Source organism: Porites lutea, chromosome 10 (genome assembly GCF_958299795.1).
Source record: "Porites lutea chromosome 10, jaPorLute2.1, whole genome shotgun sequence".
Classification (NCBI taxonomy): Eukaryota; Metazoa; Cnidaria; class Anthozoa; order Scleractinia; family Poritidae; genus Porites; species Porites lutea.
This window is the reverse complement of record NC_133210.1, coordinates 8,961,201-8,987,630: the sequence shown is the minus strand read 5'-3', so window position 1 is coordinate 8,987,630 and position 26,430 is coordinate 8,961,201. Positions and strand designations below refer to the sequence as shown.

Here is a 26,430-nt window from a genome sequence, read left to right as displayed (position 1 = left end):
GAACCAATTAGGACCGTCTTTACCAAAGTAGTCCGTAGTTCGTATTTTATACCCAGTCCGCAGTCCGCAGTCCGCCTTTTATACCTAGTCCATGTTTTATACCCTAGTCCATATTTTATACCCAGTCCGCAGTCCGTAGTCCGCAGTCCGCAGTCCATGTTTTATACCGGTGTATGACACTTGCAGACTGCAGACTGCAGACTGCAGATTACAGATTGTAAATTAAATGACTCCAAAAATCTTCCGAATAAAGGTGACGTCATCAAAAATATAACATCGTGTGAAAGTGACAAAGTACCCTGGAACAAGGTTGATATTTTTGCGCAAAGTTACATTGGCCTCATTCCCAAGATGCTGTTGGCTATTCTTCACCCACCCTTACCCAACTCACCCGGCATATCACTAATTGCGTTGCTTCTTTATTCTTCTTTGATTATTGTGAATTGATAATGACAAGTAGCAATGCCCACTAATGCCTGTCTAAATAGTAGTCTTCTGTAAAAAAAAGTTTTTAGATTGCGAGCACTTCGTGCTCACTACAGTTACGTCGACAAAAACAACTACCGTAGGGTAGATCAAGGACATTTAACACCTTTTAAATGACGTCTTTCATCTTAGCATTATTTAGGGATATGCCAAATAATCTAAAACGAACAGATCCTACCTGGACTCCACAAATTACCCGAAGTGCATTTTGAATTTCTAAATAGGCAAATCATTGCTCATACTCAAGTCCTAGTACACAGGTGGGGCCCCTGTAGAATAAGGATTCCGGCGCTGTTTCACAGACAGACTTATATAACCATAGTTTAATTTCGTCTGTGGTGTAGGCTAAATTGCAAGACTGTTGCTATGGATTCATGAGCTAGTTTGTGACATCGGCAGACATAATACTGCTCTAATTCAATACGAAAAGAACAGCCAACAGCTCCTTTAGGAATGGGGTAAGTGTAATTTGGATGAAAAATATAAACTTCGCTTGTAGGCCTTACTTCTCCGAACAAGGTAATGTTGATGATGACGCCACCTTTATTTCGATATTTTTGGTTTCATTCAATTAACAGTCTTGCTGCCTCATGCAGTCTGCGGTCTGCAGTCTGCAAATGTCATACACCGGTTTTATACTGACCGGTTGAGCAACCAAACACGAGTTGTGAACTTATTAAGCTAACCTTCCTCTTTAATGTGCGATCCAGCTGAGTCATTCTTTGATCGAAGTCGATTTGAAACAAGCCAAATGTAAGCAACCTCACAAGTGTTATTTTGCGGTGAAAAGAACATCTTTTTCGGATGCATTCATTGCAAAGACAATCCGTTTACACCACACTGTGGTACTTCCGTACTGCACAGAAGTCCGCCTTAAGATTTGAACCAAGAAAACTGATCTTTTACGCATTTCTATTAATTCAAAAGCCCCACATGATCGCGTAAGTCACTTAGCGGAGAGGCCTGGGAGCCAATTCAAGCACCAAACATGGCATCAAATCACGGCTCGATCGTGAAGAACACGTCTGTCTTTAAAGGCTGTGAATTGTGGTCCCTTTCAGAGTTAATTGTACTATTCCGACGCTGTCCAAGAGTAAAGCAGTGAGAGGAAAATATTGCATTGTTCTCCCAGGTGAGGAAACCTTTGAAAAAAGCAGCAGGCTTATTCATAGTCTGCTACACAGACGTTTTTATTGTCGTCACGCAACGCTCCTCCTATCCACGGATGCGGCATAAAAACTCAAATATTCCTTGTTTAGGTTCGCCGAAATACTCCATGCAAAGCAATCTCATCAATCAGGTTGGAATCGAGTAATAGGGAAAATCTTAGCTCTCAACAAAGACACTTTGATACCGAGAAGAGTTATGTGCCTAGTGGGATCATTTTCTATTGGCTATTTAAGTACGGGACCCGTACATTGTCTTGTATTTGCTATTCATACTGGATTCTGACTAAACTGATTAGGACTATTAAAGCCCTGACTCGAAACGGTTAGCTTCTAATTAGGGTTACGGTTGCTGTTATATGAATAAAATCAAACTCCACCTAGCAGCTAGTTCAAGTACTACTCCATGGTTAGGCTACAGTATGTTGCCCAGTATCCGGACACTTCAGTTTAACATTGCAATAACTTTCCTTTGTTAGTCGCAAGAGCTCTGAAATTTGGCCCAGAGAAAATCTATTTAATCCTTAATATGACAAAGACAGTTTATTTTTTTTTGCCTCTGTTTTCATCGAGAAGTTGCCCAGTATCCGGACAGCTGGCCCAGTATCTGGACACAACAATAACAACACAATTGTACATAAATTTCGACAGGCAAGCGACTTATAAGCTTCTCTTGCACTTGCAAAGTAGTCTGGCAATCGATTTCAAAAATATAACCTAGCATCGTGAAATAAAACACAGCAAACGACTGGGGTATGGTGGGGAACGCGAGCGGTTGTTAAATGGCATAATACACCTCCTTGTCTAGGAACTTTTTCACTGATTTAAGGAAGGCATCCGTGGACATGCCGGAGCCGCGGTTTGCTAGCTCAATTAGCCAATCTGCAAACGACTTTTTTTCTTCATTTTTATTTAAAAAAAAAAAAAAAAAGCTTGGGGAAGGGACCTCAATGCGACGGTCAAAGGTCACTCTCCTATTTAGTCTGACCTGCAGTGTTGATTTCTTCATGTTTCTAGGCTCCGTTATTCCAAACAAATAGAATTTCAAGAAATTAAGAATTAATAAACTTTCTGAGAACCTGACTTCTTTAAGTATCATCACTTTAACTATAAAACTGTTTCTTTGAAAATATCACATATTACCTACGCTTTTCTGAGCAGCACTAATTTTACTGCGCAGTAAACAGCGTAAATATTAGCCATGAAATGTTTATTCACCTGAACAGAACGGCGTCTTCTGTGACTGTTTCGCAAGCTTTCTACTCGCCAAAACCTTTCATTCGAAATACTTCGTTTACCGATAGCTGAAAAGGGCGCCTCAAAAATTGAGTTTTTGTTTTAAGTGTCCGGATACTGGTACTGTCCGGATACTGGGCAACATACTGTACGAACTAAGGATTCTACGCCCCGGGATTGGTTGTCAATCTTGCCACATCGAATTTCTCTTCTTTTCAAAATTTGCCACTGAAATTTTTTCCTTAAAAATGGAACAGTGGTTGAAGAGACTTACACTTTCATGGAAATTTGTTGATCAGAAATTTCAAGAGACTTAGAAATTTCATATAAATTTCAAGTAGAGACTTGATCCAGTCATAGCAAATACACGTCGGTGTACGGATCCTATGTCACTATAATGAAGCAACTACATGTTGTTAATAACAGTGATCTCATATTTTAAATGCAACACTGATTTTAAAAGATAAATGGCAGACAGCCCTACTAAAAACAATTTTCTATATTTATTTTTTTAACAGGATCATTTTTTCATTAAGCACACAAAACATTCCTCTTTATAGTTAGCAATAAAATTTCTTACACGGGGACTTTCAGCATCGGTGAACAATACTTTTGCATTTTCTGTGTAATTTATATTTAAAGTAAACGCACTTAATTTTGCTTTTAGAAAGCTTCCAAATGTTTCCTATTTTTCTATCCGATAAAAAGTGCAGACTTTAACATGTGGTTAACAAGTTGATGAGTTGCTTGATTTCTGAATTTCTATGGATTTTCTCATATATACAAACTGCATGGTATTCTATCGAACTCCATGGACATGCTATGGCATTCCATGGAACTCCATCAGTACTTCAGGGAACCCCATGGCATTCCATGGAACTCTACGATATTCCATGGAATTCCATGGACCTCCAAGGAACTCCATCAATACTTCAAGGAACTCCATGGAACTCCATGACATTCCATGGAACTCCATGGATACTCCATGAACCTCCATGGCATTCCATGGAACTCCGTGGATACTCCATGGATACCCCATGGAAGGTCCATGGAATTCCATGGAATTCCATCGATTTCCATGGAATTCCATGGATTTCCATAGATTTCCATGGATTTCCAGTCCATGGCATTCCATGGAGGTATTTCACACGGGTAAGAGAATGTAACTTAAGAGCGGATGTCAATAATATATATCGACCACAGGTCTACAAAAGTGAAAAATCGAAAATTCTCAAAAAAATTCACAAAGTAGCACTAGGTAAGCTATTAACATAAATGTAATTTTTACTTCGATCCGATAATTATTTTCCAAGTACGGGGGGGTTATTGGTTTCGCGGCTCTCGGACCGGGTTTTCCAGGCCCGAGACCATGTGTCGCAAAAAAATCGTTTTAAAATTCAAATCCATTGTATGCGGACAACAAATAACTTATTCAGAAGAGTACTTAATTGTACACATTCTAAGTGGTGATTTACTCAGTTTGAACGAAAGTGTAATATTTTGGAGATTTTTCATTATTTTCAATCTTTTGAACGTTTTCGTTCAATGAAAAAATAGCAAATTTCAAAGCCCAAAATTTTCGACTGGTACCTCGATGTCAGTAACGAGTCTTATACCACGTTAAAGAGCGTTATCTCTTCTTTTAAAATCTGTTTTCAAAAGTACGGGCAACTTAATAGAAAATGTTTGAGGCCAAAAAATACTAGTAGTACTTTTCTGAAATTTAGGCTTTCCAGACTTAGCGGGTCGATGCTAAAAACTGAGAAAAATGCAATAAGAAATCAGTTTGAGCAACAGTGATTTAACGTTAACAGCTATCAGAAACTAACACGTGTTTATCGAGCGATCTGATAAAATTTAAAGCCGTTTTCCAACAAGAAAAGCAGAGTTTAGCCATCTTCTGCTACCAAACGCACGAGTGACGTAAGGTTGTCAAAGGGCAAAGCACAATAATAAACTTCAAAAAGCACAACGTTTCTGCGTCCAGGAATTCGACTTTAGCGGACAGAACATTGCCTGCGAGTGTATGTTTCATACCTTAGCATGGGTTTCCTAGATACTGGAAATAAAAAACATCAAGGACAGCATCGGCAAGAGCATCTTCGGCTCCGGCTTCGGCTGCTCTCAAACGACGGAGATTGCGTTACTTTTCACAGATTGACCGCTTACCACCTTTTTTTGGGCTCGCATTTCGACGGAACGCTTGCCTCGAGCGGCGCGCGGCACGGATCTGAACTCTTCTTCACGAGACATTGAGCTTTTTTCGGGTATTTGTCGTTTTTTATGCGAAAAGTTCGGGTAAGCAGATTCTCGCAAAAACCATTTGGCTTGTGTTTAAAAGCCCACCCTGGATTTGAAGCAAAAAGTATTTCCTCGAAATAAGCTAAAAATACCCAATTCACGCGGTGAAAAAATGGATGATTATGGAAGGATTATCGAATTCTTGCCTAACCTGAGGGATTTCCCGTGATGTAGCATTAGGGCTAGGAAAAAAGCCCATAACCTGCTCCTGTCGTTGTGAATTTCCTCAAGATCAAAAATTTCAGTAAGAACCGAAAACAACAGCTTAAAGGAGGTGCACACACCTTGAACTAGCCAGGGAAAAGGGGCTTCTGATTGAGCTAAACTGTCATTGATGCACGGTGCAATTAGGTAGACCTGTTACTATCCCCCGCGCAACCACATGGGGAGTACTTTGAAGCGGTCCTGTCGGGGACTTTCGGGGGTAGGGGGCGGGGCAAATCGAAAATAACTTCTCTTTGTTTTTGTGAAGTACATCATTTCTCGCACGGTTGACAAGGTGACGGCGGACTCCGTACCTTTGGAAAGGCCTTTTTGAAACATGTCCTGGCAACATGCAGGGCATCACGAAATTAACGTCAACACCTTGAATCAACTCCATGAACAGGGAGAGGCGATAAGTCCCATCTTAAAAGATGCTTGATGTCTAGACGTGAATAGTCTGTCCACAGTCATTTTTCATTTTGTATTTCGGGACCATTTGACAGCGTACGAGTGAACCGGAGTGCAGTAATGAGCCCTAACCCCACCCCATTGCCCTTGCGGTCAATAAATCATCGCGTTTTTCATTTTTTTTATGCGCGTTCGAGAACCTCCAAAGGGAATATTGAGGGTCTTTGTACAGTTTCAGTTTATTTTACCGACAAAAAAGAACAAAACAAAGCAAAAGACAAGTATACAGAAACACGCAGAAGCAATGTGGTGAGGAAGCCCAAAAAGAAACCACAAGGCTTAGGTCATCCCCTTTTCGTTCGTTTAGCGTCGAATAGGTTCCTGGTTTTGGGCGGGTCGGTCGGTGGGGTGAAAAAAAAAAAATCACAAGAAATCTGAGAACGGGAGGCCTGAAACACCAGCATCATTGCCGTGGAGACTGAAAACCACAAGACATGGTCGCCAAATCGACACAAACTCAATATGGCGGAAAATTTGATGGTCAATTTCATAAAAAAAAGGCCCAAAAAGGGTAAAAAGCAAAGAGGATACACCACCGAACGTTTTATGCCTCGAAATGATGTTATAATGCTAATTTTTTAGATTAAAAGAATGAATCTAAGTCCAAAAAAAATAAACCTTATCGTTTCTTTTTCTTGCTTTTTTAAAAAATGCCAAAAAACTGGGTCTTTTGGACGACACTAAACGAAGAAAAAATTAATATAGGTATTAAGCTTCCTTAAAGTATAAAAGTATAAGTTTACAAGGACAGGATCGAAGGTATACTGAGTAACTAAATGATAAAAATTTGATCAAAATTAAATGAAAGGCTAAGAGCCTAAGCGCTGTCTGATAACGAAACGGTAAACAAGAAGTACTGCCTCTCATTTAAAAGAGACGTGAAATACTGGGTGGACCACATCCTGAACTCCCGCGAAAACCGCAAGAGAGGAACGCTCAGGGCTAAGGAGACTAAACAGGGGCGTAGCTACTTGTACGCACGGTTTGCACGTGCGTACCCGAAAACGTTGAGGAAAAAAATAGAATGAAATAAACATAACTAAAAAAAATCGGTTTCCAGAGAAGCGACGACATTAATTGGAGAACCGAATCTTGGATGATTTATTTATATAGCAAGCTTGATGATGTAAAGTGTGAACGGGTTGTTTTCTCCACGACCTGTCTTCGGAGTAGACGAAGTAGGGCACAATTACGTCATTGTGTGGTGCTTTTGTCGGTCAAAAACAGTGTGACAAAAAGGGGTAAAAAGAGTCATTTGTAAACTAAAGTCGGAGGTACTACAAGCTTGATTTTTAATAGCTGAATTAATGATAAACGGTTGACGTCAATGAACATAACAAGCCGACAGAATTAAAGAATTTTAGAGGTTGTGTCATTTCATAAACAGCAAAAATGCTTTTGTTTACAACCGTTAACCCCACCTTTAATAAAGGCACCTTAAAAAATGCTGAGATGTGGGGTGGGGGGTGGGGGGGAAAGGGGGAAGAAGATGTAGAAAAAGTTGGGCGTACCTCCGGAAAAATCCTGACTACGCACCTGCTAAAGCCTGAAACTGAACAACAGGAGTCTTGACGAAACGTCCTCAGTTATCACCTGTCCGGGGTCGTACTTTCAAGGAAATGCTGACCAAGAATCACTCATGACGGAATGAAAACTCCTCGTAGCTTCCAGCGAAAAAAGGAGAAAAAAGAAACTGCTGTCTTTGTACCCATTGCAGTGCCATGGGTTTGTAAGTAGTGTTTTCCATTGAACTGGAAAGAATTTTCTTTGAGGATTAGTCTAAGCATTTCCCTCAGGTAATGTGTAGGAATAGGAGGGTTGTCTTTGTAGAAGTTTTCATATGCTTTGCAGACAATTTCAATACCCTCGTTTTGTGGTATATTTGTGTACAGACTTGTGACGTCCATTGAAACAAGAAATGTTCGTTTTTTCACCTTTGTGTTTTCAATAAAATTTATAAAGTCGGTGGTATCTTTAAGGTATGATTTCTGTATTTTTGGTATTGGTTGCAGTAATGTATCAACAAAAGAGGAAATTCTATATCGGTATAGATGTGCGGCCTTTCACCCCTTGCATTTTCTCATGTTGGATTTGAAACGTTGTTGTTTGGTATGTTCTCCCGTGTGGATACTTGACATTTCCAATATATGGAAACACCATGCTAAGGTACGAACAACAGACATTCACAACGTTGTTTTGTACGCTAAAATCTGATTTCATGGACGTAAAACGTTTTGAATTTTAAGACTTTTTAATATTAGTGCTTTGCCCTCCCTTTAACAACTTAACGTGACTGGTGCACTTGGCAGGAGTTGGCGGCTTAAATCTGCCTTTCTTGATAGCAAACGGCATTAATTTATATCAGATCGCTGTATAAACACGTCTTGGTTTCTGAAAGCTGATAACATGAAACTACTATTGCTCAAACTGATTTCTTACTGTATTTTTCCAAGTTTTTAGTATCGGCCCGCCGCGTCTGGATAGCTCAAATTTCAGAAAAGTACTACTTGTATTTTTTGGCCTCCAAAATTTTCTTTTAAGTTGCCCGTAGTTTTGAAAACAGATTTTGAAAGAAGAGATAACGCTCCCCCAGTCGACGATTTTGGGCTTTGAAATTCGCCATTTTTTCATTGAACGAAAACGTTCAAAATATTGAAAATAATGAAAAATCTCCAAAACAAATGTTATTTGTTGTCCGCATACAATGGATTTGAATTTTAAAACGATTTTTTTGCGAGACATGGAAAACCCGGTCCGAGAGCCGCGAAACCAATAACCCCCCCGTACGTGGAAAATAATTATCGGATCGAAGTAAAAATTACATTTATGTTAATAGCTTACCTAGTGCTACTTTGTGAATTTTTTTGAGAATTTTCGATTTTTCACTTTTGTAGACCTCTGGTCGATATTTACTGACATCCGCTCTTAAGCTTACAAAATACTGTTGAGCTTTTACTCTGAGACACAGTAATGATTCACACAAAATGTTTCTCTAAGACATAGGAAGGTAAATACAAAAAGTGGAACAAAATCTTAACCCCGGATTAGCGCTAATCGGCCTTTCGGGAACCGTGCCCAGAGTGCTTGTTTGTTTTATGTCTGGTTGTCCTAGCTATCTAATCTACCCATCCGATTGTTGTTGAATGGTTTGGACTTAACGTAATCATAATTCAAAATAAAGAATTATTTATCCTTCTGATTTCCAATTTAGTGAACTATTAGAGCAACTGAACATGTGTATTTCTACAAAGTTTCAGTTCGAAAGGGTTTTTTATTTTGTGACAGAACACGTTTGAGTATTCTAATATATTGCGTGACGCGACAATAATGGGCAATAAAAGTTGTCACGTAACTGTAGTTTAAACAGTGACATATCTTTTTTTTAGATTTTGCTACCTGAACAGTCCTTGTTTTTTTAATAAGTATTAAGTTTAATGTTTATGAGCTCTCTAGAGATGAGTACTCGCTTTATGGAAATGTTTCCGTTAGTTTCCGGCCACCATATCTGTGTTCCTCAGAGGGACGCCAACATGGCTGGCGTTTCAAAACCAAGTTCTATAAATTTGGGTAACACATTTCTCTAAATACCTTGCAAACGAAAAACCCGCACAGACCTGAATCTTAGCAAGATTTTTTGCATATCCGTTATTTTTCTTAATTTATTCATTTCCACACAGGTCAGCAAACTTGCTAAGAAACAGATAAAGCAAGCGGGGAAAATTCAATTGAGCATGGAAATAACCCCATTACTACAAGATACCAGCGAGGACACAGCGTCGACTTCTTATCATCTCGATGACGAAGTATGAAAGAAGTCAGCCAGGAGGGCTAAAAGATTTTAGATGACGTTCATTTCTACTATATATGGAAAAACTGCTTAACTCAACTTAAACGTGGTTAAGGCTTGTATTCTCATGTAATCCTGACTAGTGCAATCGATAGAGTCGATAATCGATAATAATGGATAACTCTCGATAAAGAGCGATTGATTAAATTGAAAATCGATAAAAATTGATAGAGGAAAAAGTTGTTGCTAATCGATAATTATCGACTTTAATCGATTTTTATCGAAGTTGTCGATTTTAATCGGCTTTTACTTAATTCGGTTAACATTGGCAAAGAACGTTGTTTCCGAACATACGTAAATTATTTATGTGGCTATGGACGGTTAAATGTGTAGCGAAATTTATTTCACAAATTGCACTCAATATTCTAAGAAAACATTTTCGCCCAATCGACAGGATAGAAAAAAGTCATAAGCAACTGATTCAGCTTGCTTGCACGGGAAAATGTTCAAGTTGAACCCTACAATGTATAGTTCAAGTGGTGAGGATACTGTTCAGTGTACAGTTTTTGAGCAAGACCCTTAAATTGCTTCTTCAAAAAGCATATTGGAAAGAATCATTTAAATCGCTCTGTAAATATGCAAAACAAAGTAGATATGAACTCAGCAACTAAATGGAAAGAGAAGTAACATGACCATAAAACATGAAAAAAATGTGAGAAAATCATCATTTAAAACAAAAAACATCTGCATATTGCTAATATAATTTGCTGTAAAATAATACATCATTGGATTTTGAACCTGGGAGGCAATCGATAATATCGTTAAAATAGGTAAAAACGATAGCGCTGGCAATTGATTTTCTGATATCAGTTTTCATCGATTGCGCTAGTCAGGTGTAATATGCAAAAGTTGTCTCTTTATTTAATGATCCGGGAACGGAGAAGCGCCTATTTATGAAAGAATTAGTGAACTATAAAGACGTTTCGAAAAATCAGAGAGAGGTTTGGGGATCAAGTAGGCTTACTACAAAACTAAATTTGGTATCAGGCCTACTAAAGATCCGGCTGACCCTCACTGGTTTGTCGTTGTGGTTGTGCCTTCACAAGTGTTTTTTATACCACAAAACGTAATCATGAGTTAATCGTCAAATTTATTTATTTAGAGTAAGACGTTTTACCTAGATTTTAAAATTCTCCTATATCTTTTTGTCCTGGCAGCTGTAGATCATCTGGTTGTTGTTGATCTTACGTCTTTAATTCACCGAAATTCTAAATGACCATTGCATAAAGTAGCAACAGAGTGAAAATTGAGGTATACTTGAACGGATAGAATACAAGATTCCACGACTGATATTATATTAAAGAATGATAGAATGATTAAACGGAGAAAATGGCCAGTACTGGACCAATAAATTACGGTTTTTGTTTTGTTTTGTTTTTTACATAGGAAAGTAAACCTGCTAAAGATCGGACAAAGCAGGAGCAGCAGACGAACGAGAACATGGAATTGACTTGGTTGTCAGAAAAAAGCATTAATGATGAGGTCCGACAGTACCTGGCGTCGACTCTTCAAGGCCATCATGTATGAAGGAAATACTTAAATATTTCATTTTATTTTTCTTAAATTTATTTATCGTTATCAAAAGAAAGCAATGATAATGTCCGACAGGATCTGGCGTCGACTTTTCAAGGCCATCTTGTAGAAAAGAAATACTTAACAACGTCTTTTTTTCCCCTAAATTTACGATATTGAACCAGGATAAGGCATGCAGACAATGAGGAAACTTGCTAACAATTGAGCAATAATTTTCCGAGAAAGAAAAATTAGACATATCTTTCTTTAAATTATACTATTTTACCGTGTTCCAAAATAATCTAACGAAAAAACTCTAGGAATCACTTGCTGAGCCATTGACTCCATTTACAATACCAACCACGATCTGTCTGATGTAAAGAATTTTCAGTTGTATGTTAATGTAGCTTTATTACTGGTGGCGATGAAAGGTCTTTAGAGCAATCTTTCTGGGTCACGCCAATACAAGAATACGATCAATCGAAGCACCCACGCGTGCATTCGATAAATCTTTGCAGGTGTGGCAAATGAATCTACATGTATATTTTGTGATCTAAGGGACCGGTCATTATTTATCGCCGAGGGGGGATGGAGGGGTGGGGGGGGGGGGGGGGTTGAGAGAAAATTTTAGGTGGGATCACTTGATTTTTGGGAGAACAAAAGGGGGGATTAGTTGTAACTGAGAACCCAAAAGGGGGGATCACTGAAAACTTTGGAAGGATTCAGAGGGGCGGACCACTCAAATTTGCTTGGAAAATGAAGACATGGAGGGGGGAAGGGATCGCGAAAAACATCAAAAGTTATTAGGGGGCCACATCACTTCAGTGAAGTAACATTCAAAGGGGAGATCGGCTAAATTTCACCTTGTTTAGCCCCAGATCCCCCCCCACCCCCCAGGCGATAAATAATGACCAGTCCCTAATTTAAATATTACTTTCACGCACTTTTCAAAAACGGGGGAGAATTTTCCACCCAGTGGCACGGTCCCGTTTTTGCTAAGATTTGAGGCTCAACAAGCATGACTGCTTTAAGATGTTTCATAGTGTTGTTTTCAATCTTTGTATTACGTCATTTGGTGATTGCACCCATCCGAAACACCAAGAAACAACCGCTTTTAGTCATGTTCTTCCTGAAAAACCCTTTCATCGAGAGGAAAGGAGGATTAATCTGTCTTCCCTTCACACACAGGAAGGACGGGAAAGCAAAGTTTCGAGGAAGGCAAAGGAAAAGAAGACACAAGTGACGATGGAAATGGCTTTATTGCGCCAGGATGACGTTGCACAGGACATGGCTTCGGCCACTCACGATCTGTCTGATGTAAGAAGGAAGTGTCTAAGGCCACAAAACACACGAATCCGGATACGGCGAAACAGAATACTTCATTTTTGCGTCAACATAGATTCGGAGTGGTGTATCCGGTTTCACGCATTCACACGAATACGCTACTGCAGTTTGCAATTGCAACTGCACTCGGGCCAGCGTTATGATCTCACTGGCCGTATATCCTTCCCACTTCCAGTGCTTTAGGGTAACATTTCATACACTTCTCAAGTAGGAATGTCAAAGAGAAATAACTAGGTAAAGGCCGATTCATTCGTCTGGAGCGAAAGTAAACAGAGGGTTGTTGGCCTCTACTTTAAATTTTTCAAGTTCCCATTTAAGCCTGGACCCGAGTATTTAAAAATATCCGGTTTCGGTCGTCTTTACGAACTGGCCAAACCCGACGAATTAATTAAAAATTCCACTCTGAAGAGGGGTTTCAATGCGGTCTTTGGGAGCGGATTTACCGTTTTGGTGTAGATGGAAGGCCGATTCGTATTAAAAAGCGTTGCGGTTTCAAAAATATCCGGATTCGTGTGGACGGGGCCTGAACCTTATACGCTTCCTTTTCTCACGTAACGAAGGGTGCAATGTAATACTGTTCTTCTTTACGTGCGTTGAGTAACGTTAAACGTGACCTTTAGGTGGAAAGAGAGCGCGTTACAAGCGACCGTGACATAAGAAGTGGAACATTTTGGTTTGCGAACGTTTTTTAGTATGCGTAACATTTTATGAAGGCTTGTATGTGGTTCTAGCGTATCGCAATTTGGGGTCACAAATAGAAATATCAGCTCAGTAGTCTGTCTAACCTTGACTCCATGTTTCCATTATTGAGTTATAGGCGAGATTGCGTCACACATTTGAATATTGCTGGTTTACACATTACGTCATCAAAAACTCAAAGGAAAGAATTATCGATCCTCCTGAGTTCTTACTTTCGTGAATTATTAGAGCCGCTAAAAACTAATATTCAGAAAAATTTTCACTGCGAAAAAGTTCTTCGTTTTGTGATAGAGTACGCTGAAATTTCTAAGCTTTTGCGTGACGCGGCATTTACATGGTAGCCTGCGAGCAAGCTCTCCGGGCGCGCTGGGGGCGAGGCGGGAAAAGAAAGGAGAGCTTGCAACTACCTCTCTGGAATTTGAATTCTACCTCCAATTCGCCTGTGGCTCCCCGTCGACTGAGCTGTCAGATTTTCGCCAATCAGCGCGAAGCGGAAACGAGGGCGATTGTAAACAAACATTGAAAAACACGTGCCAAGGGTAATGGCGTCATTACTAATGTCATCTCCGCCAATCAGCATTTTGCATCGACTTATTCATTTTCCAGGGACGTAGCTGTAAGCTCTCCCTCCTTTTCCCACCCAGCCGCCAGAGCGCCCCAGAGGGCTTGCTCGTAGGCTATTTACATGGCGGACGAGAGAGCTGCCATGAAGGCTGAAAAATTGACTCTGTTGGGGGGATTTTGCTATCTGAATGGTCATTGTATTAATTTCAATGTTAATGAGTTCCTCAAGAGATGAATTCACCCTTAAGTAGCACAACTCCGTGACACATGTTTCTGTTGGTTTCCGGCCGCCATGTTAGTAACCATCCGGATGGGCACTAACAATGCCTTTCCATACAAAGCTTTATAAATGTAGGTAAAAAATTTCTCCGAATTTCTCGCGCATGAAAAACTGCACCGACCTGAATCTTGGCGAGGGCCTTTGTATATTTACCTTCTTTCATTTTCCAGATTCTAGACTTTATCTATTACACGGGTTTGATTTTTATTTTTAATAGCGTGACAGTGAAAACCTGCAATAGCGTTACATTTTTTCTACATGTAAATGTCATTGCCATTTTCTTTAATCATTTAGCAAAGCTTGGCTGATGAGTATGAAGTTAAGGAGGATCAACATTCTATACACCAAGACCAAGAAGACATTGCAGTGTCTCCGCAACAAAGCAACAAAGATGCCGTTCTTGAAGTGATTCCATCGACTTCCACCGAAGTAGATGTAACACGAGAACAAAAACACCATAATAATTACTTATTCACTATTAAAGAAGAATTTGCCTCTAGGGCGTCTTATTTTGCTTACGTTTCACGTTAGAAGGACACAACATGATCTTGGTTTCCCTATGCCACTATTGTGTTTCGTCGATGGTGTACCTTTTCTGCGCTGTCTTGGATTTACGTTTCAGCGTCTTGTTTTCCTTCTCTTTAGCTGTTTTCAGTTGCGGGCTTGTGACTTCCAGAACGATGGCTGATATAAGGAATCGTCTAGTAAAATGGTGTCTTTGTTGTTTTTAATCCGTACCACTTGTATCAGCATGTGGCCGAGGCTTTCTGGGTAAACATCAAACTGTGGGCGTGGATTTTCATCCTAGACTTGAAAACAGTACCCTGGACCCGAAGTAAATTTTATCTAGCTCTTGACTGGTCACTTTGAAGTTACTTTTAATAGATAATACTTATATATTCTGCGGCTCTTGTCTGGCTCAAGCAAATTATGTTATTTTTATCTGTTTATCCGTTAGTTACTTATTTACTAACAAGGAAAGTAATTACTTGAAAGCTGTGCTGTTTCAAGCTAAACCAAAAATTTGATAGTTTTTTATCAATTTAACTAGGATGAGGAATTCAAAGTGACTGACAAAGAACTTCTAACCGGGCCAACGGCATCACTAGGAAAAACTCAAGCTTCTGCAATACCACTTTCAATTGAAAACCTAGAGGAGTCAGACGAGGATCCTTGTGACGTAGGAGAGAACTTTTCTACCGAACAACTGTTTTCATTTGCCTGGCAAATAGCTAAAGGAATGGTAATTATCTTGTTTTCTGGATAATGTTGCTGGGATTCTGATACTGAGTATAACTTGGAAAGAAGAATTCAAAAGTCAATATTTTATAAACATGAAATAGATGGGATAAATATATTGGCAGTTTTTCTAGATATGAGTATATTAAAATGGCTTATATGGAAAAAAACTTTTTTTCGGTCGACCCAGTTTTAGCTAAATTCGTTTCGTTATGCATCTGAACGTAAATATTTGGATCAGATCAGTGCCAATATTTACTTTTCATTTGTATTTTTTCATCAATACTCAACTACTTAGTGTTCGGCGTACCCCCGTTATTATGTTTTGAGATCATTTTAATCGTTTTTTCGTTGCTTATTTGTTGTTAGAATCATCTCGCCAAAAACAATCTTGTTCACAGAGACCTTGCTGCCCGTAATGTCCTTGTTGGCCATGACAACCAGATTAAAGTGTCAGACTTTGGGTTGATGAGACAAATCTATGAAGATGTGAGCAGCTCAGCGAAGTCCAGAAAACTTCCTGTAAAGTGGATGGCCCCAGAATCACTTTATCAAGGGGTTTACACGACCAAAAGTGATGTGTGAGTGATGACTTTTCCGGCTCCCTTGACAAGGGAACTATTGAAACTTTTCTACTGAATCACTCCTCAAAATTGTAGTTGCCGTCATTACAGAAGCATATAACTCTGAAGTTCCTAAATCCCTTATTTTTAACAACCATCCTAGGGTTTTTAGCCGTCCAATTAGAAGCACGGAAAATTGTTTGCCCAAATATGGAATCATAGTATTGTAGGTACCTCTGTCTAAATTTCAGGGCGGAAAAACGTTCTGCGCAAGCTTCTGCGCATCCCTAATCGCAGGCTCAAGGCGGGAATTTCTGTGTGTTGACTGTGTTCGACAGTTTGTTTGTTTGTCACTGAGAGAGTTCTGACTAAGACTGAATGAAATGCACAAGGTGTGAACGTTTGCTTCTCGAAAAGTCTTATTAGTTTTGTGTGGTTTTTGTTTTTCGTCACTTGAAAATTACTTTGGACTCGGAACAACCAATGTTAAAGGAAAAACGGATCACCCCGTCAGTCTGAGGTGGAATACAGAATTTTGAACTTTTCCAAAGAGGCGAGTATTTTTCTGATTGTTCATTCGATTTATTGTGAGTTGATTCTGACTTCTTTCGCGGGCTGAACTAAAACCCGCTTTTTTTAGTTAGTAAATACTTTTTCACATGCCCAGATTTATTCCCTTTGCAGAACCAACTTTATCCTTCTCTTCAGTTAAAGAAGCATTTTGTGCGCGGTAAAACTTTCTCAGAAATAGAAGGCCAGTAAAGTTACTCGAGAAGAAAAGACTACTCATTTTTTCTGTTGCTCAAATACTAGCAGTTAGAGTTTTCTTCACTTTTAACTACATAGTTTTGTTTTCCACTGCACTGTGAAAGTTTCAGTTCTTCATAAGAAATAACTTTCTGTACGCAAATTTTCCTTTTCACTCGCTGTGAAGTAGAAGACAACTGTCGGCAGTGACTTCAAAACAGTTGACTCTGCCCGTAACACTGAATTGCTGGAGCTGGATTTGTCTGTGGCGAACAAAACAAATACCCTTATGTGCAATTTTCTGAATTTTGTAACGATTGGCTGATTTTAATTTGCTTGACTGAAGACCCTCACATGGAACAGTTATTCACTGAGTTATTACAGCGAGGAAAATAGCTACATGGTGAATCATGGTTTAGCTGCGAAGCTCACTGCAACTGATCTTTTGCTTTTAAGATCTTTAAGGTAGGTTGTTTTCGTACAAAAAATTCATTTCTTTATTGTCAGCAAGAAGTTTTTATTGCAATAATGTAATTTTAACTTTGTTTGAAGGAAATCCTACTTACGTGTAGGTTTTTGACAGATATTATGCAAGTTGAACTTGACAACACAAAGCATAATTTACATTTATCTCTTAGTACGCGAAACGATCAAGTTTAAAAATAAACTATAGTTGCTTTGAAACCGATTTTGGGAAAGATTTTACTAGATAAAGATTGACTCTTTTCCTGCCCACATGTCGACGCCAAAACTTGACATAGAGGATTTTGTTTTAAAATATTTCAGTGATCTGCAAAGCTACAAGTGTCCGATCGAGCGTTGGTTTAAAATATCAGCTTGAATGCGACAAAGTTCAGCGACTTCAAACACATTGTGGGCGTGCGTTATTTTTTTTTGGGCAAATCACTGTTCAAAGATATTTTGTCTTTGTGTCCACAGTGGGGCTCTTGACCTTATATATCCAGGAGCTTCCTTATATGAACACATTTTGTGAATGCATCTTGAAAAAAAGCGGACCTACGCATGCACCTTTTTCAGTACAACGCAAGGAAATTAACGTCGTTAAAGTACGTTTTACCATGAGGTATTCTTTCAGAAAATTAAGTCATGAAAAGGTTATAACCACAGCTTGCAACTTTTGAAGACAAATTGCTTGGTCTTTTCTGGTTAAGAGTGGAAACGTTTTATTATTAGGCAAAAAAAATTGAAATCCCGCCATTTTTTCAAACCCGGCCAGGGGATCTGGGCAAAAAAGTTCACGCATGCTCAATACGTTTTTCCGCCCTGAATGTCTAAATATATTGCTGCTAAAAACGGATGCTTACAGTCCTTAACAGTTTTCCAATTACATTCAAAACTCAAGGGTACACGCATTTTTGGGCTTCTCCGTGGACAGTAAACCATCTATAAGTGCCGTGAATCTGTACATATTTGTAACCTCTTTGGTTTTTCTCATAGTTGGTCTTTTGGTGTTGTTCTTTGGGAAATGGCTACCTTGGGTGAGTGGACAGTAATTTTGTAGTTTATAGTTGTCATGTTAAATTTGAGGTGACTGACAAATCAAAAAAACATTTTTCATGGTCTATGACTCTCATCGACCGTCGAAATGATGTCGAAATGTTGAAAACTCATGCACGACCCGCAGGATAATTGTTTCATTTCAAAGTTTTCAGCCTTCCAAGGGAATCAAGGCGACAGTGCCTGAACCCACCTTCCCCCTTTTCCCATGGTGTGATGTGGCTTAACTGTTACGATTGTTATCAAGGTTACTGCCACCAAGAAGCATCGCGCAGAATGAGTGGACATCATTAGCAATTCATGACCGCCGAAGCGGCAAATTCGAACGCACGAGCGCTTTCAATAAGCTCTGAATAAGAGAAGAAAGGGCCTCTTTTGGCCCACCAGCGTTGATAAAACTCATTCGCGCGACTTCGTTAGCTCCAAAATGCCAAATCCACTGACAGAATATTCAAAATGAATGATATATCTACGATTTAAGCACAAACCTTTGAACAAAATTCCCGCAAAATAAAGCAAATAGTATGTATTCTCATGATTTGAACGTTCACTGTGAGATATGCGCATAGTCGCGATTTTGCGAAACAAAAGAGCTAAAAGGAGAAAACAATAGCGTGCTGCATTCAGTGTTTAGTTTGCCACCTACAACATATTGGTGAGCTTCGTCGTGCATTCTTGGCAACCAATGGCTGAAGCGCTTTCATAGAGTCTCTGCATGATTGCACGTAATATGACAGATCTACCAACTTTGTTGAACTGGAAGTAAATGTCCCGAGAACAACAGGCATTCTGCGCGATGGGGTGAAAACAATGTTTTATAATGTTTCATTTGCGGCAAGTTTGAATTTTCTTGTTTGATCTGGGCTCTGTTTTAATTGATTAAGTGCTGTGAGACAAGCACATCTGCTAGATGATAACCGTATGTGACAATACATATTTTAATATGTCAAATTTAAAAACTTGCGAGCATTTGATGACTGGAAACGAGAAGCCTTATTGTTAATCACCCTGCCTTCTTTCATTACACATTTAACTGCTTTGGCTATATAGCACACCTCCATTCAATCAACCGTTTTTGCAAAATGGCCTTATTGAGTTTATATGAGGAGAAGTGACAATCGACTAAGGCATCTTTAATAAAAATCTATCTAATGGAAAATTGCATGTATTCAGTTGCTGATATGTAATCATTTGTTTTCTTTCTCGCAATCGTCAGGAGGCGTACCATACCCCACGCTGACCAACTCAGAGTTGTATCGACTGCTCGGTACTGGTTATCGTATGGAAAAGCCTGACATGTGCTCCGATGACGTGTACGTTTCTTGATTAGAGCGGTCTTAGATTTAACAAACACATTCGATTTTTCTGTGCGTCTGCTCAGTTACATTTTACACTGCACGGTGCAGCATACGAATTCGTCAAATATTTTAACGCCTTCGTTGATCATATTAAATACTGACCAGACGAACGGCAGGGGCAAACTTTTGATTGGATCCTCACTCTTTAAGAGGCTGTACGCTTAAGAACCGAAAAGGCAAATTTCGGTCCATCACAGATTGCCCTGATTTTTCCAGTGGAAGATAACTATCCTATCCCATGAAGAAATATCACATTTATTTGGACCAACTCAATTTTTTCTCTATATTACAAGAAGACTTTGTCGGTCACCTAAAACTGTCAAAACTCGCCAGTTTGCCGTCGGAAGTGGTGCGATTTTGGTGAAACTTAAGGGCTCTGTCAAACCTGCCTTACAAAGCCGAATAACCTGATAATTTTACACACAAATGTTTTAACTCTGATTAATAGTTTCAAGGTTTAATGGTTGCATTCTGTGGAAAGTTGGCTGAGATATGATTTTTTTAAACTGACCTTTAATTTGCTTATCGGGAAAAGTAATTTGCATAACTAGAGCTGAACGGTAATTTCGCAAAAGTGGCACCTGACCCAGACTCAAGTCTATCATAAAACAGAACTACTAGGACCAGTCTACTTCTTAATGCAATAAAATTTGTGGGCACTCTTCTTTGCGTGCTGTGCAAAGTTCCGTAATGTTTCAAAATTCGCCATTTTGACAGCAAAGCTGGAATTGTAAGGGTCTGCATCTGGTCGAATAATTTCCACAGCTTTAACGTTTCTAGTTATCACTAACTGTCATTAGACCCTTTAAATGTTGGACTTTCGAAAACATGTGAAGGAAACTTAGCAATCGCTTTTTCTTGTTTTATTTTTTCTTGTCGACGATGAACATGACTTCATTCTCCGTATGCAAATTACCTTAGATGCGTCGTTTCAACAACTTGACAGGAAATATAATACTTGTATTTCATATTTTTAAGGGAAAAATATCTCTTTTTTCCACGGAAAAACAGGGACGATATGACTTAGAATCCCCTTAAGTCTGTTTCTTTTACGAGGAAGAAACAGCAGAAGAAGCTATGTTTACGCGAATTAAAATAATTTAATTACTGTGGCTCGTCACGCATTCCTCCAGAGTGACCGTGTATCGATCAGTTCTTTTATCTTTATATTATATCTTTTTTGAGGTGATAGTTATTGATTATCATACAATTTAATCACTGTTAATTCCGATTCTTTACTGGGTGGGAAATACCTTGCTGTTAGTGTTGTATTTATTCATTCTACGACCGTTTTAACTGAGTCAGTATCACTGGGCGCCACTAGGATGGGGTTTAATATGACGGCCCATGGTGTAATACACGACAATTTGCTAAAAAGTAGTCACTTGGAATAAAGAAAAAGGCATAGTTTTTTGTTTACGGTCCGTCTCCTGTTAAATCCCAAAAGTTTTTGCCGGCTGTTAATCACACTAAATTAAGGATCCCTATGTTGTCTGTTTCCTTCTGAGCTGATGGACAAAAGCACGTGCACTCAGTGTATGAAAGACAAAAGTTTGTAAATTAGGTCTCCTTTTCTTTCCCTGGATTTGAATGGTATTTCAAAGTGACACAACTTATTTTTTTTAGCATTACTCAGGGCTGTAGCTAGTTTTTTTGTAACGAGGGGCATTATCGCGAGAGCCGAAGGCACGAGCCTTGTTGGGGGGTCTGGGGGTGTCCTTTCCCTAGAAAAATTTTCAAATTTGGAGGCTCCGAAATGCTATTTTCAGCACTTGTCATGAGATATGTCTCCGAAAAATAGACCTCGAAGATGAAAATGACAAACAATTGCAAATCACTATAATCAAAATAACTGAGTCTAAAGAAAACAAATCTATCCACAGACTTGATTTGTCTGGTTCAACAGGTCCAGGGGAGGCAGCTTCCCTACGGCTCTGTTACCACGTTGAACTGACCAGGTTGATCTTTCTTTGACATACACATAGGTTGAAAGTTTCTGATTGAGGGTGTTGTGGTCTCAATTATTCTTCAGCGATTCCTGCAACAAGCTTTTGCCTTTCGAACACCTCGTCTTCTTGCAGAAGATCTCTTTGGTCAAGCTCAATTTACATTCAAGTTCATTACATTGGTTATTTCGTCCATTGCCTTGTTGTAATTACACTTAGGACTATGTTTAGGTGTTGACTCAAATGGGCCTAGATTCCAACATGGGCTGACAATAGGTGAGCACGGAATTGGAACGGAGGTGGGGAGAACTCCCTATGATGGCTTCTACGGGGAGGCTCCGCCCGAAAGGGGTACCTTTTTCAGGCTTCAAGTATATGAAAGGGTACGCATTTCACTAGATGAAGTATATGAAAGGGCAAGTGCGCTTATTGCAGCCTTAGCAGCATCTTTGGCGGTTCTTAAAGAAAAAAGAACTAAGTTTAAGAATTTAAGGAAAAAGTAGAAGGACTTAATATTTCAGAAATTAATATACACAGGAGAAATTTCACCCCTTTAAGTATAAATGCTTGTAAAAGTAGAGGTGAAACGGGAGGGAGAGAGGGTGGATGGTAAAGTAGGTTAAAAATAGAGAGATGAGAGGAGCGCTTTGATGGAGCACATTGTTCAAGAGGGTATAAATACAAAAAAAAAAAAACAGCAATCTGGAGGCATTTTTGAAGAATTAATGAAAACGTTATCAAAACAAGAAAAACAGAGAAAACTTGTCCAATAAACCTCTCCGGCAAAGGTGTGGACGTGGTTGCTGACTGCTCAATCGTACTCTTCTCGACCCTTTGGCGTAAAGTGTTTTCACGTTTCTTGCGACAGGAGGAGCAAATCGGCTATATAAAGTTGAACTGAACATTCTGGTACTTTTAAGTCTCACTAATTTTTCCAAAACCAGAAGCATGTTTCAAACACTGTTTAAGTTAAAAAAAAAATTGTTTACTTTTCACACACGTCCCAAGGACATTCCTCTTAGAAAATGGCAGGGGCGGGAAAGCCCTGGGGAAGAGCTTGAATCCTGACTCCGTGTATAAAGTTCTTTCTTTTTTCCTCATTTATAATGCTCTTCAAACAATCATCAGAAAACTATCTTTTACAACACACGGATTAACCTTTATGTATAGTATTTTATAGGTAAGAATTGATTAGAGCAAGATACACGGCTGTCAAAAAATAGAAATAAATAAACTATCTTTGCAATCTCAAATAAACTGGAAACGAACATCAGAAAACATCGCAAGATAAAATGTTAAATGGAGAAATTAGAATATCTCTGTACGTTTAGAAATTTTTTGCATGAAGAAGAAAAAAGAATGATACTTACATGATGGAGCAAAACTTTGACTTATTTCCTGCCACAGTAGTTATTTCGTCAGTATGATCCAGAGTGTGACCGGGGTATTGACAAGACCTTAGGATCGATTTCCGCCGTCTCCCGATCCCTTGGGGTTCATTTTCTAGCACAGCAGCTTACAATCGAGCCTAACAAGACCTTGGCGCTCGCAAAAACCTGCCAAGTAGGTGTCTGTGCTTTGGGCAGATTGTCATTTTAGTGTTAGCCTGTGTACACACCACCCCCCACCCCCTCGGAGAAGGGGCCCCTTCTCCGATTTTTCCTAAGGGGAGGGGGGGGGGGGTCTGTACACAGGCTATTTAGTGTCTGTGCCTTGGGCAGATTGTCACTTCAGTTCCGAATACCTACCAAACCTCTACTCTCGCTAAAATGAGTTCATTCAGTCATTGACTTTGCGACGCTTACACAAGTGACAGCTGGCTAGGTGCGACGTAATATCATTCATGCACTCTGCGACCAACACATTTCCCTCCACACCCCTACTGGGACCACACTCTGTCTTGACGATCTTGCGGAAAGAACAGCTTGATCATATGAAATAGCCGAATTAGCCAATTTTCACAATTGATCTCTTCGGCGATTTCATTGACATAACTATATTTGAAACTAGCACCTGTTGCATTACAATTCAATTAGATTGAAACCAAAACAAGATCATCTTGGGAGTACGGATGTTAAACCCTAACAAAAACTAAAAACTGAGATAATCCCTTTTGCGTGTATTCACTGAAAAAAGAAACTATTTTCCCGTTTCATTCTGCTACCGATAAACGCTTTAAAGATCTTTGAATGAGACTGAAATTTACAGCTAATTTGCCTTTTGCAAAGCTCTACATGGACTTTCTCTTAAAAAAACTTTTTAAGATAGAAAAAGTGTGGGGCATTTTTTTTTTTATCATAGTGCCGTGTACAAAGATCTGATAAGCAAAAAAGAGTGCCCACAAATTTTATTTACCTGACAAGGGGACTTACCTTGCAAGTTAACTCTCATTTTTTATTATTATCAATAACTATCATTTAAAAAAAGATGATAATATAATAAAATTAATCGATTCAACGCTATTGTTTCCTAATCGACCGCCCCTCTTTAGGAATGCGTGACAGGCCACAGTAATTGAATTATTTTAAGTCACACAAACATATATCATGATATATTATTCAGCTGCTTCTTCCTCGTTAAACAAAAAAAAAAAATCTTATTTTCTGTGGATTTTCTGTGGAAAGGAGGGTTATTTTTCTCCTTATAAATGTGAAATGTAAGGATTATGTTTCATGTCAAGTTGTTGAAACGACGTATCTAAGGCTAATTTGCATACGGAGAACTAAGTCACGTTCATCGTCGACAAGAAAAAGAACCAAGAAAAAGCGATTACTAAGTTTTCTCCACATGTTTTCGAAAGTCCAACATTTAAAGGGTCTAATGACAATAAGTGATAACTAGAAACGTTAAAGCTGTGGAAATTATTCGACCAGATGCAGACCCTTACAATTCCAGCTTTGCTGTCAAAATGGCGAATTTTGAAACATTAACGGAACTTTGCACAGCACGCAAAGAAGAGTGCCCACAAATTTTATTGCATTAAGAAGTAGACTGGTCCTAGTAGTTCTGTTTTATGATAGACTAGAGTCTGGGTCAGGTGCCACTTTTGCGAAATTACCGTTCAGCTCTAGTGATGCAAATTACTTTTCCCGATAAGCAAATTAAAGGTCATTTTAAAAAAATCATATCTCAGCCAACTTTCCACAGAATGCAACCATTAAACCTTGAAACTATTAATCAACGTTAAAACATTTGTGTGTAAAATAATCAGGTTATTCGGCTTTGTAAGGTAGGTTTGCAAGAGCCCTAAAGTTTCCTTAAATCCGCACCACTTCCGACGGCAAACTAGCTAGTTTTAGGTGACCTAGAAAATATTTCTATAAAATAGAGAAAAAATTGAGTTGGTCCAAATAAATGTGATATTTCTTCATGGGATAGGATAGTTATCTTCCACTGAAAAAATCAGGGCAATCCGTGATAGACCAAAATTTGCCTTATCGGTTCTTACGCGGACAGCCTCTTAAACAAGGAAACCCTCCATTAGCTTATGGTCAAATTAGTAGTGATTAGGTTAATCTCTTTCCTGGGGCCGGGGAGAGTACTCCCTGTACTGGGGAGGCACCCCCCAGAAGGAGCTAAAAGGGGTACCTCTCTCAGTCTTCTGGTATAGAAGGTCAAGTTAAAGTTCTTTTCTGTCAAAAATGATACTAAAAAGGATAAGGGGTTGGACCTCGGGGCAGAGCTTTACATAATAATGGCTGGATGAAGGAATGGGGAATCACTTGATGGCTTTACCTAGAAGATTCACCCAAAAGGAATACCTTTTTAGGCCACATGTATATGGAAAGGTAGGAATTTCACGAACTAAAATGTTTGAAATGGTAGGAAATTTTGTAACTTCGGTAATTTACATTAAAAGATATTTTAAACAGATGTACCTTTATTGTATGCTTAATGTTGAGGGCTTAATGGCTTGAAAAGTGAAGTAGCTAGTCGTACTATTTTTCAGGGTAGGCAGGAAAGGCATGTATACGAAAGGGGTACCTTTTCTGTCAAAAATGCTGTACAAAAGGGGTTGGACCTCAGGGTGGAGCCTCCCTGTAAACTCATGAAGCTAAGAAGCCTATTTATTCTACTGAAAAATTTTCTTTTATTTCAATAGACCTCTTTCGCTTGAATGTTTTGTTTTCCCAATACAGATCATGTCTAACCGTCAAATTCCCCTGGGACCTCTTTTGGGAAACCAAAACATACAAGCCATAAAGAGGTCTACTGACACCATCTAATAATTGAGTGGAGCTCTTCTAAGCATTGAATGGTTCTTTTTTTTCTCCATTCATAACAGATATGAGCTGATTACTGAATGTTGGAACGAAGACCCTTACGTTCGTCCCAGTTTCTTCCGTTTGATTGAAAAAATGGAGGCGATAATGGAAAGGGATGCACCATATTTGAATGTAAACAAACACAATGAATATCATCCGTATTACAACGTGCCACCTGAAGCTAGTGCTGATTAATATGGAGAAGAAGGAGCATCCCCAATACTCGGACAGTTTAAGACGGAACAAGTATAAACAGCTAAATGCATGTAATGGACGTAGAAACTAAGCCAAGAAAATACTGAAAGAATTAAAACTAACAAAAAAGGAGCTTTAATTATAACAAAAAATGTGTAACAGTAAGGCCATCTAGATCTAATCAGGAGCCCATCATCCCGGAATGTAAACCTCTCTTATAGTATGTTTAGATTTTTACTAGACTATTTATAGATTAATATTTCACGACAATAAAAAGCGGGACTGAGTAGGATTCCCAAAGCAATCAGCGGATGCGATCAAACAAGTATAAAGCGATTAAGGTTTTAACTGAACGACGAGCCTTAAAAGTTAGGCACTATCTGAGAACATCAACCGCCATGTTGGATTGCACCAAAGTTTATTTTAGAGCACTGCGAATTTTTCGTAAAAGATTGGCGTTATGTCTTACCCGACTTACCCAGATCTTTTACC

General features: G+C 39.0%; 2 protein-coding genes across 2 annotated transcripts in view; both read left to right on the top strand.

The window, feature by feature from the left end:
- The window catches only part of LOC140950693 (scavenger receptor cysteine-rich domain-containing protein DMBT1-like), a 91,405-nt gene that overhangs the window by 37,910 nt on the left and 27,065 nt on the right, over nucleotides 1-26,430 (top strand). The window lies entirely within an intron of this gene.
- LOC140950694 (uncharacterized) overlaps nucleotides 1-26,430 on the top strand; it is a 31,797-nt gene that overhangs the window by 4,791 nt on the left and 576 nt on the right. Inside the window, exons 5-13 of the mRNA XM_073399938.1 lie at nucleotides 9,539-9,664; nucleotides 11,095-11,229; nucleotides 12,409-12,537; nucleotides 14,402-14,542; nucleotides 15,159-15,350; nucleotides 15,716-15,927; nucleotides 18,115-18,155; nucleotides 19,391-19,487; nucleotides 25,764-26,430. The exon at nucleotides 25,764-26,430 is cut by the window's right edge and continues 576 nt beyond it. Coding sequence (XP_073256039.1) covers nucleotides 9,539-9,664; nucleotides 11,095-11,229; nucleotides 12,409-12,537; nucleotides 14,402-14,542; nucleotides 15,159-15,350; nucleotides 15,716-15,927; nucleotides 18,115-18,155; nucleotides 19,391-19,487; nucleotides 25,764-25,938 — 1,248 coding nt within the window. The 3' untranslated portion in view covers nucleotides 25,939-26,430. The remainder of the gene's footprint in view (nucleotides 1-9,538; nucleotides 9,665-11,094; nucleotides 11,230-12,408; nucleotides 12,538-14,401; nucleotides 14,543-15,158; nucleotides 15,351-15,715; nucleotides 15,928-18,114; nucleotides 18,156-19,390; nucleotides 19,488-25,763) is intronic.